At 39.2% G+C, this 16,090-nt stretch overlaps 1 protein-coding gene across 4 annotated transcripts in view; it reads right to left on the bottom strand.

The window, feature by feature from the left end:
- FAM13B (family with sequence similarity 13 member B) overlaps nucleotides 1-15,044 on the bottom strand; it is a 51,401-nt gene extending 36,357 nt beyond the window's left edge. For all 4 annotated transcript variants that reach the window (XM_049829335.1, XM_049829337.1, XM_049829336.1 and 1 more), the window contains exons 1-4: nucleotides 14,890-15,044; nucleotides 3,745-3,911; nucleotides 2,684-2,874; nucleotides 1,997-2,209 (exon numbers count right to left, since the gene is read on the bottom strand). In XM_049829335.1, the coding sequence (XP_049685292.1) occupies nucleotides 1,997-2,209; nucleotides 2,684-2,840 (370 nt within the window). In that variant the 5' untranslated portion in view covers nucleotides 2,841-2,874; nucleotides 3,745-3,911; nucleotides 14,890-15,044. The remainder of the gene's footprint in view (nucleotides 1-1,996; nucleotides 2,210-2,683; nucleotides 2,875-3,744; nucleotides 3,912-14,889) is intronic.
- Between the last annotated feature and the right edge of the window lie 1,046 nt (nucleotides 15,045-16,090).

Raw genomic sequence — 16,090 nt, 5'->3', positions numbered from 1 at the left:
TGGAAGTTAACTGAGATATGTCTATCAGACAGTCAAAATATCAAAAGCCTAAACCTGAGTAAAGGAAACCGAAACTCTAATTTTAGTATCAGGAAACAACGTTTACAGGTTTATGTGGTTTGATTTCCTTGGTACAGATAACTTTAAATCTTTCTGAAATCACTTAATTTTACACTTTAAAAAACACAGCAAAGACAATAAGCTGCAAGTTTAAGTGAAGTTTCTCTGTGTATTTAAGAAAAGGGAACTAAATGGGGACTTACTTGCTGGAGAACAGCTCTTTTCCCAAAACAACCCATATGTAAATCCTTCCAGAGTCATCTACGCAAAGATGGAAAAAACCCAATTTTCACACTAGATCTTACAAGTCATTGAAAGGAATTACACTGTCATACCAAGCGAGCATACCTCAATCACATTTCCAGTCCTGATAGATAACATTGCAAATCGAGGTGCATAGCAGTATTAGCTGAGCAACCAGCAGCATTCTGCATTACTGTCTTAACAATCCTTCTGTTATTTATAATTTTTTCCAGGGGGGTGTGGGTGTGTGTGCACAAAAAAAAAAAAACAAAACAAACAAAAAAACACCCAAAACCATAAAACAAACCCAACGGTTTACTAGCTACTTAGGTCATATGAACCATGACATTAGCAACGCAAACCAAATAGCAGACATATCACTAATGAAATTCCCTATTCACTTCAGTTTCTCATTACTGCACAGGACAAAACCAAACAGAACTTCAGCCTTAACAAGCTTCCAAAAATTGCTTCCAGCACATGACTATTTAGTGCCTCAGACATCACTGTTCAGCCTCTGCTCACCAGCTATCCAGATAACCACCCCACATTCAAAGTTTCAGGATATACAGGCTATGAAGGGAGGAAAATGAAGCAGCTTCACACTGCTGCACAATAGCCTCCAGTTTAGCACTTGGTAAATATAGCATAACAGCATCTGAGAACTATGCTATACTCACTTATCCTACAAACCAGTTCCCACTCTGAACAAACAGGACTACCATGAGCACTATCAAGTTCTTACCAGGAATAAACTCAATAACAGAATATTAAATCAAACAAAAACGTGCACCTTATAAAGCAGAACAAGCCCAGCACTTGGACAGAACTGACACTGGAAAATGAGCAACACGCCTGCAGAGTGACAACCAGCAAAACCCTCAGTTATGTTACAGGGTGCAGAGCTCTAACATGAACATACCCTCTGGCAAGACAAGGATTTTTACTAGTCAAGTTACGAATCAACTCCAACACCACTCAACACAGCAGAGGCCAAAAGACCCAGGAGAGTGGATACAGATAGACAAGTTGGGAATTGGTAAAGAAAATACTATGCCAGCATATGGGTGTCAATTTGAAAGGGCAAGGTTTTGCAGTATATGAAAAAACATACTTAGCAACAATATGCTGATGACAGGTGGGGTTTTTTTGCTCCTACAAATGAATCTTAAACTGAAAAAAAAAAAATCAACAGTGGGAGAGCAAGTATGACACGAGTATAGGGCTTGAGATCGTTTCTCTAGTATGCAAAAGCTTTAAGTGCCATGGAAGCAGAAACAGAATAAGTGAAATTCACAGAAAATAAGATAAAAACAGACAAAAGCTTCCCCTAGCACTTTTAAAGCATCAGTGGTGGGAAACTGTCAAACAACTTTGACTCCAGCGGCTTTGACCAGTGTCCCAGTATTCACGCAGAAGAACACGAAATATTCAGAACTAGGCAGCATGATATCTGGCAGCTTCGCTATTTTCCTGCACGATGAATAAGCTGTGTCTCTGAACCCAGACTGAGTTTCCTAAAAAAAGACCTATTTATTTGGGGTTTGTGCTAAGAAAAGGTATATTTGAATGCCTCCTGATACACACATTACTACACAGAACAACAAAGACACCCAAGTGCCACTACAAATTGCAATTTAATACTGGTTTTTACTCTTAAATTAATAAAATAAAAACACCGAGTAATTATTACCTTGAGAAAGTTGCATCAAATGTATGTGCAAACTGCCTGGGATAACTGGCTCTGGAAGTTCTTGAAGAAAAAATCTAAGAAGGCTAATAGCTGAGGGTACATCTGCTTCTTTAACCAGGTCCACATCTTCTCCGTTATCATACCGCTGCCGAAGCCATTCCACTGTCTCAGCATTCCCATTGACTTGAAAAAGTCCTTCTTGTTCCAGACCCCCTGAGTTACAAAGAAGTTGCAGAAATAAACCTTTAGATCTAGTATGGACAAACATATCAGAAAATACTGATAATCGGATATGCACAATTCCCATATTGAATGAAAGACTTTCTGGACAACAGTTTTGCAAGACTTCCAGCAGTCCTATTCCCAGCAAACACATTCTTATGCCCAGCTAACAATACAGTAATAAGGTAAGCGTTAACAGTACCTAAACCATGCCATTTCCTAGGTAGGACCCTACTGAGCCGACTGCATTAGTGTTAGCTAGAAAACAGAGATAAACATAACAGAAGGAGTAAAGAAAGGAAGTGTGTATCACAAAAAAAACCCCCAAAACAAAACAAAACACCCAGATCACATCCAACTACATATAAGTAGCTTAAGAAAACAAGTACTCTTCAAAAAACACAATCTATTCTATAAGAATAACAGTTAAATATATTCTTTAAAGTACAGCAAAATAATACATACCATGTTCTTCAATATAGTCCACAACATGGCGGACTATGAATGGAACCTCATTGTCTGGTTGCCCTTCTTGCTGCAGCTCACCAAGTGGAATTCCAAATATTTTGTTAGCAAGAACAGAGTTGCAGTTACTCAAGGAAGGGGAGGAGCTCTTCCTCATATCTTTTTGCAGCCAAAAATCAAAGCTGTCTTTTCTATCAAATAAGAGGAATTAAAACCATAAACATACTTCAGTGTACACTGTTGAATGTATTGATCTGTAACACAATGTGCTTTAATTACACAATGCAAATACTCCTCGGTCTCTCTCAATCAGTTCACTGATTTAATGAAAGTTCTGTAATTACTCCAACTACAGCTAACCAGATAAATGACTATAACCAAGGTGTTCTGTTCAATCCGCAATACATTTTCTGACAGTATTTAACAGTCAGGCTTTGAAAATCCAACACAAAAGCCTCTCCACAGGAAATTAAACTAGTAGATCATTCCAAACCAAAACCTCAAGTTTTAGTTACATGAAATAATTAAGTATTTTATGATACACAACTGCACTGCAATCAACTTCTAATATATTTGGCATTTTCTGGTCTACATGATAAAGCTTTCAACACCTGCCTCAAATTAAAAATTTTACTCAACATAAAACCCCCAAAACTAGTTTCTAGATGCTCAGTGATACCATTCTTCCTATCATGCAGAAGCTCAAGCTTTACTTGCAAGTCTTTGCTTGATACAGGATCTAGATAGATAACAAAAGTATTACCAAAGGCAGTGTAAGTCACTCAGTTAAGCTGTTATCCTGTCAAAACCAAAATATTTCTTCTAGCAAAAAAGCTGTCTTTTCAAAATAAATTTTAAAAAAACTATACTTGCTTAAACGCAGGCAATCACTTTCACAGCAGATGGCACATAGAACACAAAGTACATACTGTTAGTCAAAGCACTGTAACCAAAATTAATTCTGTTTACTAATGGATTGGTAAATTCTAATAGATTAGACATACTGAAATCCATACTACTTTTTTTTTTATAGCCCAAGCAAAGTATTTTAAGAAACCTACCTCAGAGTACTTAAACAGCCGAGTTTGAAAAACGTTTTCTGCGCCAGCTGCCCTCACTGACCAAGCATTCTTTTGTCATTTATGGTTGTTTAAGATTATGGCAAAAGATCAGCCTGTAGTTCCTCATTGAAGAATAGCAGAACTCGATCAGTACTTCAGCACTTAATCTGAAAATAAGGAAAATATTATTAGACTATAAAGTTTTCAACGGGTTTAAACTCAGTCACAAGTCTAAACATCACGTTTGAGTAATTCTCCTTGTCAAATCATCAGTTTCTTGTTCTGAACAAGAAAGCATAAAGACCACATTAGTATGGCTCACAGGAGAGCATGCAAAAAAGCAAATCCCCTTTTTCACTTAGGAGCTAACCAATCTTAACACAAAAGTTAGCATGGGACATCTTAGCCTTAACAATTATGAAATAATTTTTGGAATCATTCACTCTTCCTCCAGAGAATCAGAAAGGGCTAAGCAGAAGTGTTTGATAGTACCCAGGATACTAAAATATTTAATGGCTATAAAACTTTTAGAAGGATCCCAGGCACTGGCTTAACACACTATCTTTAAATGGCAAGAACAAAAACAAAGTCCTAACTACAGAACAACATAGAGAGTCAACCGGTTTTCAGTGGTACAGATCATCTTTTACTAGAAAGTTGATTATGTGTCCGAACTGCTAATTCAAAGTTCAAGTCATCATCAGATCTGGATACAGGAAGCAACTTCCCCCAAATCAGATTCCCTAGAACCACCTGCATTTTTGCCACCTTTTTGAATCCCAATTATCTGGATATTTTTCACGTTGTCAGCTCTCAGAATAGCTATGGACCACAGCAATAGCCTTTTTGGTTTTCTGTGGTACTAAAAATTTAAATTGCAGCTTCGTGACACAATGGAGATGATTTAATGTCCAGATACAGTCAAAGGGTCATCTAAGTCCCTTGATCTCGCCCATTACCTGTTCTAATTAAACTCAAGCAACTATAACTGGGCAAAACTAGCTTGCAACATACATGTACACATAAAAGCACAACACACATCACCAAAAATAGACAATAAAAAGGCTTTCCCTGGCTTTAAAGCATACATACTGAAACCTTCTGTTTCATAATTTGAGATTGATATGAGAATTCAGCTGACAGACTTGAGGAAAGTACTTTCCCTCTCTTTATTCCCCCACATTGGCTTTTGCTTCTATTCCACATCAGAACAAATCAACTCCATCTTCATTTTCAAAGTCCTTACAAACTACTACACTCATTTCAGTACCAAAATGCCAGTCCATTCATTAGCCTATGACACCAGGAATCCAGAGTCCTTCCAACAGCTCGAATAAATAACATTTTCCTGCTCCCAGTCCTCCCCAGATTGCACCCATGTTTTAAAGGAGCTGGCCATAAGCTCTATACAAGACTGCTTCATCCTCCTCCTTGAAATTTTCTTGCATTGAGGCCTAGAGGAAAAAATATTTCAGGCTTACAAGTGTTTAAATCTTTGCCTCTCAATGTAAGCAATACTGACCAATATTCTTTCCTGTTCTTTGCCATCTGTCTCTATCTATTGCCTTGTATTACACACAGGTTGTAGATCTGTTACGTATCTCGCACAAGTGGATCCTGGTCTGACATCAGGACCCCAGGTGAGCTGACAACAAAAAATTAAGTACTATATTCCAGTCAATAGGCTTTACTTTTTTGGTTTGTTTGTTTTAACCAATCACATTCAAATCTATCACTGTACATAACTGTTTACTAAAAAATCCTGCCAGATTTCAACAGTGAAGCAGTCACAATCCATGACTCTCCTATAATTTATGAAGACACTGCCCAGCCATTTTTCTTATTATTTTGGTATATAAGGGATATATAAACATAATGTTTGCATGCAAGTAGATTTCAATCAATCCCAATATATCGTGCAATTTTTAAAATATGATGACGCACAGTCTATTTTCTCAAGTTCTACCAAAGTCAACCTATCCACAATGAACCAGAAAGATTCACATTAGCCAACTGCGGAGTTAATGGCAGCTGGGAAAAAAATCTTTGATGGATCTGCCACAATGCTTCAGGCTGCCTTGCTAGAACAAACAAACAAACCAACCAACCTTCAAAACAAACATCACCTAATAAAAAGAGCAAATTAAAAGCAACCACTTCTTTATAATTCAGCACCAAATGAACAATCTTGAAGTCCAGCTTTCTTAACAAATAGAACTTTGTGCTTAGTTAGTTGACATAAAAGCATAGCCATTTTTACCAGGTGCTGCAGACCAATAGGCTACCTGAATATTAATTTCATTCAAGAGACATGACAAAAAGAAAAAAGAGAGACTTCTATTTTAACTAGCTTGGCAATGTAACAATGAAGTTGAAACAGCCTGGTTGTCTCATTGTTAGAGCAAAACCAGATTTACAACCCAAGCTTATACTTTAAATAAAGTTTTATATGGCTTATCATCACTTAGAAGAATTAGCGAAAGCCTATTTTCACCCTCTCAGATACACACATCCTTTATATACACACACTTCAACATATCATTATACACACCAATTTCTTTTCAGAGCATTTTTGCCTTTTAGTACAGGCTTCAGTGTAATCTTCACAGGATGTGATAAAATGCATCTGATGTTTACCAAGTCTAGAAAAAGCTAGAAACTTTTAAAAAGTTATCTGACTTCCAGCGTCTTATTTCCTGTTGTTTCCAACATTGTAAAACTGAAAGATAGGCTCAGAAACTGTTAATAATTAAATATTATATCTCCACTTTTTATATTGATCAACAGCTTTCCCACTTGCCCTCCCTTGACTCGGGACGTACACCACCCCAATGTAGACACGTATGAAAACTAGGACAAGATACATAACCTTCAGAATTATTTCTAGTCTTTTACAAATACTAAGCAATACTGTGGGTTTGTTTAATTATTTTTTTTTTCCCCATGATCAAACATCTCGGAAAACAGGAGCCGATCCGTTCAGTCAGCTATTCCTACTTCTGTCCGTATTATCCCGAACCTTCGAACACGTGCTTCCCCCTCCCAATTTCACAACCTTCATGCTTCACAAGTCCTATCAAGAGACATGCAATAATTAAAAAAACAAAACAAAACACCCCACACCAAAAACCAACCAGCTTGTGCTTTATTATAAAGATTCTGGTGCGTCTTTCTCAATCTACCTCCCCCACTGTTACTACCTTTAAAAAGATTCCCTAAGCTACAATAACGTCCTACAAAACTTAACTACAGAAAACTAAAAATATACCTTATTGTGACCACGTTATATGACAATTTTACAAGAGGGTGAAAAAAAACATACTACGTCCTATGCAACATCTTGAGCCCAAGCATCTTAATTAAGGGTAAAACACCAAGTTTCATTCTGTATTGTGTATTTCGGTTCTCTCATCTGTTATGAAAAAAAACACCCAAAAACCCCAAACCAAACAACTGGGTTTGGGGGGTTTGTCGGGTTTTGTTGGGTTTTTGTTTGGTGGGTTTTTTGTTGGGTTTTTTTTTTTCCAAACAAGACAAGTACTTCATAGAGTCTGCTGGGAAAAGAGCACCACAAGTTTCATTTTGCCATCATAATAGCATGCACTTATCTTGGCAACTAAAGAAGTATTCACACCCACATACGAAATGTCACTAAGGAAAACACAGAATACATGGCTAACTGTTAATATTTGAGGAATACATATGAAAGTTTAGGCTCAAATTTAGTTCAGCTTTTACATTACTGGCTGAACTACAAATATATGGGTGTCATTTTAAATTAAAGTCCTCAGGGCTCCACCACCTTTCCTTAAAACAAAGAAATGAAACAACATGAAGTAAAAATAAAATAAACAAAAAAGGCTACGAATTGAAACCATGCCATAGGAATGAAAACATTAGTTCTGCGTGTAGAATTTCTGCCACAAGTCTCAACTATTTAAGCAATTCTTTTATTTGCTTGTTTTATCTAGCAAGAAATTCATATCATCTGTGAACCTTAAAATGAAGCTAACAGTGACTGCCATTCTGCTCTATTTTTAATATATTATTTTGTAGGATTAGCAAACATCAGTGATTTTTTGTAACATATGAAAAGTAAAAAACTAAACGTTAAGATTTTTAGATAGGAAAAAAGCGTGTTATAGGGCAACAAAATCGCTTGTCCCTACTTCTCAGGAAATACACCTCAAGTTTAGACTTTGGCTTTCTCAGTCCACAGTGCTGTTATCCTGTGAGCCACCCGTGTGCCTGCACACAGGGTCCTAACAGAAGACAAACACATCCTCCGGGAGTACAAAGAGGATCAATGCTCACTTTCTGCACTACAAGAAGGTTTATTTACAAATAAAATTCCACAAAAACATTAAGGTGTCTCAAAGTTTTTCATTTCTTGCGCTGTATTTGATAAATAAATAGAATGCATTATGTTACTTACATGACTTACTTATAACTAGACAAAATCCGTGATGTCCCTCTGGATGTATATAGGACACATACTTTTAAATCCAACTAAAGAATTAATTTTTTAAGCTAAGTTTGAAATGTTCAAAGTTGTAACAGATTTTAAGAATTTCAAAATGATGGCCTAAATTTATGACACAGATTCCAACTTGGAATCACAGAAACTTTCCTCATGTAATGACATCATCCAGAGCCAGCTGCCAGGTGTGAGCACGAGCAAGAAGGCTTGCCTGGGAAACTTGTCTACCAGCTCACTGTAGAACATATAACCCCATTTAGCTACCACTGTCCTACACACTATTTAATTTCTATTTTTCAAAATATGGCAACCAGCACTGCTCTTTGCTCTTAAGCTTTATCAAGATAAAAGGAAACAGATTTTTAAATTTTTTAAATGTAATTGCATGATCATAACCACTGACAATAACTGACAATTTTTATGCCATTTGTACACTCAAATTACTGTTAGCATTCTCAATGGATGAAACGCTTTTGGGCAGAAGAGCATTTGCTCATCTGATTTTCAGCTTTTGTTCAACTAACAAGTAAAAATAGAGTATTTTGCCCATTTGAATTAATCCACTCAAATTGAAAAGATGACCAGGTTGGGGCAGGGGACACAGCTTGGAGGAAAGTAAAAAAAAAAAAAAACACAACAAAAACTGAAGAAAAAAAAAAGGCCACCCCAAGCTTTAAGCAAACAAACAGAACACTACCACAAACTCAGGGGACAGAAAAGGACAAACGATACTTGTCTCAAGGGCATAGTTAAAAGCATGCAGAGCTGTGCAAGTACTTGAATACAGAGAGACACAAAATATCCCCCATGTAAAAAGAATAATCAATTTTAAAGCTACGTTTAAGAACTCATTAATATATTTGAGTAGTCAAAACAAAAATTATTTAAAGAAGCTTTAAAACCATAAAGATTAGCTTAAAATAGAGTCTTAAAGCAAGATTTCCTCTTTTTGACTGTCAGTGAAATCAGCTATTGAAAGGCATTTTAGTCAAAAGTCTGGACTGGCAAATCAGACAATTGGGCTCAAGTATTATTAAAGTTTAACAAGCTGGTCTTCTTAAGAATACATTCCCCATCCCCATAAAGGCAAAATGTTTTAACATATATGTAACTACAGAATTTAACTTGCAGCATTCTGAGAAACCATGTTAGAATAAATGCCTTTTCAGGCAGATGCAACTTTCCTGCTCCCTTCATTTCTTAGTATGGTTATAACTCCTCACCAGTATGTTTGCTTTCTGGTTAAATAGGAATCAAAAGGAAACAAGCTTATTGCAGTTTTGCACACAATCACAAAAGGAATCAGCGAAAGCATGAACACCAGCTCTTTAATTAATAAACTCACTACCTGCATGTATATGCCTTCGTATGTATACACTCTCTCTCTCACACACACACACACTGGACCTCAACTCAATTAGCTGAAATGCTCCATCATCTGCCACTAGCACTTCTGAGATAGCCTCGGAAAAAACTCAACTGATAAAATACTGATTATACTGACAAAGCAAATAAAAGCACAAAAAATACAACATCAGGTTTAGTAGAATGCAATTGTAATGCAATTTTTGTTTCCTGGAAATGCAATAGCAAGGCTTCCAATTTACAAATTAGAACAATTTAAATTAAGTCTTTATGTCCTTACCATGGAAGCAAGCAACAGAACAACTCATAAAAGCTCCTCTGAAAAAGCTATTACTAAAATTGATAGAATTTTGGATTTTATTTTTAAAATTTACAAGTCAAGAAGCCATAGTATTGATTAGTATTTATTTTCCAGTCATTCAAGTTTAGTCTACAATTTCAGCTGTCAGAAACTGATTACACTTTCTCTGAAAAAGCCCATCATCAAATACACATCTTCACGAGAGGCATATCCTATCTGCATCTTCACAAGAGGCAGAAAAGTAGACAGGCTTTAGTTAGACTAAATGTGAAATTCAGGAAAAAAACCTCTACAAAACTTTGAATTGTAAGAAGGAAATTAAGCATTTAGCAACAGTATTGCAATAACATTGGTAAAGCCTCACATACAGTGACTGATTTAAGCAACATTCCAAAAAATTTTACATTTTACAAGAGCAAGCTGAGAGCACCAAAACATTAGCTGATTTTCAAGTGGTTTGATATGCAAAGTTAACATTCTACATTCACTTACTAGATAAAATCCAAAGGCTTTTTAACAGCATTACAGCAACTCATAATCCTTCTACAACTATACTGTAGCAAGAGGAATTAAATAAAACCATCAGAGATACCAGAAAAAAGTAGATGTTTGCTCGCTGTTTCACACCCACCACTGAACACTGTCCGATTTGCTCAGTTGCTGCTGCCAATGCACATGTGCAGAATTATAAAGAAACTTCCTGCTTGCACAGATCCCATCACATTCTTAACAACAGTAGTTAATAAATAAAAAGGCTTTTGTATCTTGTGTAACAGCTAATTATATTCATCCTACTTGCCTCCCCCCAAAGTAAAACTGTACTCCACCAACCGCACACATATAATTGCCACTACATCAGATAATACAGACCTTAATTGCAATGGCATTATAAAAGTACAGTATGGTAACAGACAGGAAGAAATTACCAGTAAAACTATGCAACTTGAGAGGTTCACATTATAAAACCAAAGCAGCTTAACAATTGTCACTACTGTTAGGACAGACTTTGGAACAGAAGTCAAGCTACCTCAGAGACACCAAAAAAGCAAACTATAAATATATAATGCACTTAATTTATTATACATAAGTTATCCTATTACATACATTTATCATCAGCTTGTTCCCCACCCCCTCCCCCCCCCAACCAGGTAAGCAGAAATACACATTGGAACTCAAAACATTATAAAATGTAATACATAGTCCATTTGCTATAGAAACACTGCCTCTGTCATAATGATGACCATGTGCCACCAAAATAAAGGACAGTCTTAGCATCCCCACTGAAGGAGCAAGACATTTCAATGAAGAGTTCAATTCTGTAGCAATGACTCTTTGAATTGCAGGGGAAGGCGGGGGGGAACACGACTGCTAATGAGGTCTCCTCCACAACCAATTCTTGTCACAACTTGGTCATGACCAAATTTGAAGAAACCACAAGGTTAGAAATTACATTGCAGATTACAGTTAGGTAACCTGATTACATTAAAAGACTGACAAGACAACAAAAGATTTAATGAAATGTGAAGTTCAGCAAAAAGGGGAAAAAACCTTTCAAATATACACATTTAAAAAAAGAGCATAAAGGAAGAAAGAACCACATTCATAAGGCTCCAGCTCTCATCTTTTCTATTTTGTCCAAGTATTATTATCCTACACAGCTGAGCACAAATTTTAATCCTGAACACACTGCAGGGAACACTGAACAGAAGAGACGAACGAAGAGAGAAGCTAGCAAGACTGGAACCTGGACAATCAGCTCAGTGTTCCCACCACATACTCTGTTCTGATTAAGCACCTGCCCCACCCAAACATCCTTACAAATGTTCAGATAGTAAAGAAAATAAAAAAACCTCTCAGTACAAAAAAGCCTCTGCAACCACAGTCTTTGTTACAAGCTGTTTGAACACAAACATAATGCAGTACCTTTATTTTAAGCTCAAGGTTGTCATATTTTTTTTCTTTTAAGATAAATATACAGGATAAAATTTCATACGTTCACAGGTGAGAGACCATAAGAGCAGAATTGTTTGTTACTATCACAATAGAACTATTCATTTCACTATAATCAGAATACAGTCCTAGATCCAGCTGCGAAATATTACCCATTTCTTCTACTGAATGACTCCACCCATATGTTGCAAACATAACAGGTTTTTAGCACTGTAATCACCTTCTAAACTATGTTTTTTAAGACTTCAAACCAAATCAGCTCCACAAAAAAAAAAAAGTGTCTGGTAGAACATGCAGTAACAAATACATTATCTTTCAGGCTGTAAGAATACACAGAATTCATCTGAATTGACTGAACTTTCACAAATCCCAAGAGTTGGCTATGTAGCAAGTACAAAACTACAAATCTGAATTTACTAAAGCTTTGAGACAGCTAATCATTACTCTCAAAGTTTTTGCAGGTAAAATTTATAACTTACAGAAAATAATAGTCAGCAAGACACTCAAAAATTAATTGCCCAATTTTACTAACTTTCAGGGAGCAATGCAAAATTATTGTAGTCTCTGCCTGAATACAATTTTGACACGAGACATACAACCTCTCTGCTGAATAACTGATATATCTGTCACTTTAAGAACTGCATGACAAGTAACAAACCTCCCTCTTTCACAGCCCTTCATAGAGGATTCAATATTCCTTCAATTCTGTATCTCCTCCTCAGATGTTTTAAATAAAGTGTTATTTTTTTGGTTCCTAAGTAACAGTCCTCACATCTGAAATTATTAATAAATATATAACTGGGTCTGCAATACAAGAAAAAAGTTAAAAAGGTTTACCATCTTTCATCCTCACAGATCCAAATAATGAACTGCTCTGCAAGATGTCAATTCACACTCATTCCAATGGCTACTAGATTTTTGATTTGTGTGCTAACATGGCAGCAAAAAATAATCTGGTGTTACACACAGAATTTAAGGACAACTTGAAGGCATTCTCTTACCGACATCACTTCCTCTTCCTTAGAGCTGCAACTTCTTGGGGGGTGGGGGGGTGTGGCATGGGACCCAAAACAACAAGCAAAAAAAAAATAAATTCCAAACTAAAAAAATCACCTCAGACTTGTTAGGTTTTACTCACTTTCTAAAGAGCACTAGGAAAGGGCATCATTGCTGAGCTATAAACATTTGACCAGAGATCAAAAGGTTGATTATTTGAAAAGGAAAAAACCACCACAAAAAGCCTTCATACACAGAAAGCAGGGGGGTTCATGAAACTTACTAATGTCTGTTCCAAATGCATGGAATATTTCTTCAGCCTCACCTGCTTTTGCAAACATGCTGTTATGTGCATTAGAAAGAAAAGCTTCACTGCTTGCACAGGTCTCGTGTTATGAGCCACACATGACAAATGTTAAATTAAGTCTTTTAATGAGCTGTCAGAAAGTCCTCCGATGTTACAAGCAGTGCATACAGCAAGAGCCCAAACTGACTAAGACTGAGCAGATAAAAACTATCATTTGCCAAACTCGGATGTTTTGACATGTTGTCCATATAAAAATTTGCAAGCATTAGAAATTCTCAGGAGTTCCTCCTAGTCAACTTCTTTGAATGCATCCATAAAACATACTACGTGATTGATTTTTCTAAAATAATACCATAAATTTCCAGTTTGAGGCTTTCAAAACATTGCGGTATTTGATTCGTTTACTGTAATGTTGTCAAGACAAGGATAGACAATATACAAAATACAGACAAAGCAGATAGAGATTCTAAACACCTTTCAATCTATGCAACAAAGAACACAAAGCAATTTAGTACTAATGAGCATTAGAAAAAAAACAAGATGGAAAACAAACAGGCCAATGAGACAGCTGCATTTGTTATAGTATAGGCCAACAAACTAGCTTTTTCTTTTTTCTTTTTTTTTTTTACGCTGGCAGATTAAGCTGCACAGAAGACAGAAAACTTCAAACCTAAACGCTAATCCAGTTCAAGCATTTATTCCAAAAATCCCACACTAACTACTCCATCCCTGCGGATGTTCAGAAACACATGCCTGAAAAAAATGAACGGTGTAGGTTTTGATAAATTCAGTTTCTTTTTTTTTTAAACAGGCAAGAGTGATGAGGTGGTATTTACTTTCTTCATTTGTTATCTTCCCCCGCCCCTTGAGCCTGACAGCAGTTAACAGATTTTATACAGATCTAAAAATGCAGCCGAACGAAGGAACTCAAGAATAAGAGAGTTGTGTAGGAAAAGTTCAAGTTGCAGTGTATGACTGCAGAGTTTTGTGTTGGTGGCTTTTTTCAAACCTGGAAGAAGTACCCTAACCCTGGAGCATCTCACGTTAAAGCAACTTTTTGGTAGTGAGAAGCATTTACGCTCAAATGTTTAAACCCCTAAGGAGCTTCCACAAACAATGGAAACCCACGCCGACAGATTCCTCAGAAGATACATTTGGTCACAGGCTGGAGCATTACGTCCATAAGCTAGCGTTCTTAATGCTAGCGTTGCCTTCGTGTTCACAGAAGGCTGTGACTACCCTTCTTTAACTTCTGGAACCAACTTTGCTGGCAGGGAGCTGCTAGGCTAATACTGTCAGCATGCCAAGTCCCGTCGCAAGGGTGGATGAGGCTGATCCACCGTGGGAGGAGGGAACAGGCTCGGCAGACAACTCCGCTGGAAGAGCCAAGAAATCCCTGCTGGCTCTCAGGGCTGCCTCGAAGGTCCTACCGACACAAGCGCAACCTGGGAAACGAACGCACCACTTGACAGCTCCCTCCGAGAGCCTCTAGCAACTTCTCCACCACACAGCCCTGCAACGCGCCCGGCTCCGCCACCCCGACGAGGAAGTTCCCGCGCCCCTTATCAGCGCCGGTCCCAGAAGGTTCCTGAAGCCTGGCGCGACACCCTCCCTGCCCCACGAGCCTCCTCCAAAGCCGGGGGAGCCCCTGCCCGGCCCAGCCGCTTCCCACCGCCCCCGCGGCTGAGGGGCGCCCACCCTCCCTCGGCCCGCTCAGCCCCGCGCATGCGCCCCGCCGCCCCTCACCGTTGCCGGGTGACTCGCCCTCCCCGCCGTCCTCAGCACCAGCAGCAGGTTCCTCCGCCTCTTCCTACCCCGGGGGCCGGCGCGGGGCCTCTCCTCACGGCTCACGCTCTTCCTCGCAGGCCTTCCTCCCTCGGCCGCAGCCGTCCGCCGTCGCACCCCCCCCACCCCCCCCGCCCGCTCGCCGCCGCCGTCGTCGTCTAGCCGCGGCCGCCGCGCTACCGAGCCGGGCGCCGTCCGTCCGTCCGCCCGTCCGCCTGTCCGTCCGCAGGAGCCGCTCCGCCGGCCGAGCGCGCCTACCACCAGCTGGGGGTCCCCAACGGTAGCGGCGGCAACTGGCGGAAGTGACGCGCTGACTGACAGGTGCAGCGTGCGCGGCCCCCCTCCCCTCCCCTCCCCTCCCTCGGGGGTCACGTGCTCTGCGGGGCGGGGAGGGGTCGCTGGTGGTGGTGGTGGTTGGAGGGGCGGGGCCGCGCTGAGGCGGGGGGAAGCCGGTTCCCGCCGTGGGCGACGGTTCCTCTCAGGCCCTTTGGGCGGGAAAAGCCGCCTGAGGAAAAAGGGGGCTGGCGGCCGGGGGCAGTAGTCCGTTATGGCCCCGGGCTGCCCGGAGCCTCACCCGCTGCCACGCCGCACCCGGGAACAACGAGCAATGACCCAGGGGTTAATTTTTTTATTATTTTTTTTTTTCTTCTCTTCTTAATCTTACAGTGACTCAGCCATCCGCCTGCCTCGGCCCGTGCGGGCTCAGGGGTGCCCGGAGAGTAGCCACAGCCGTTAGTGTCACGTCCTGCTTCGCTACGGTTGTGCATTTCTTGTAACCGTATTAAAATATTTCCCGTCAATTTTCTGAAGTAAAGCGTCAAAAGCGATCGCTCCCAAACATTTCCCGACTATAAGCGCGCCAGAAGTAACAAAGTGCCCTCTGACAAAGAGCTAATGCATTCTGAAATACAAAATTTAGCACCCTTAAACTAAGTTAGCATAAGTTAGTAAGGAGATGCGAGCTTACACCAGAAGTGTTAAAAGCCGTGCCTGACAGTCTGTGGTTCCCACATGCCACGTTGAAACTACAACAGCTTTTTCTGTCATGCAGTGCCAGCAGCCATAGGTGGTGGGTTTAATAAAGCATTTAAGGAAATTTGGATCTAGTTCGTAAAAATCCTCTCAGGAAAAGCTTTTCTTCCCATGAAAAACTGACAAAGAA

The sequence above is a fragment of the Accipiter gentilis genome, chromosome 26 (assembly GCF_929443795.1).
Source record: "Accipiter gentilis chromosome 26, bAccGen1.1, whole genome shotgun sequence".
NCBI classification, from domain to species: domain Eukaryota; kingdom Metazoa; phylum Chordata; class Aves; order Accipitriformes; family Accipitridae; genus Astur; species Astur gentilis.
Note: the sequence above shows the minus strand (reverse complement) of the source record. Positions and strands in the feature narration are given on the sequence as shown.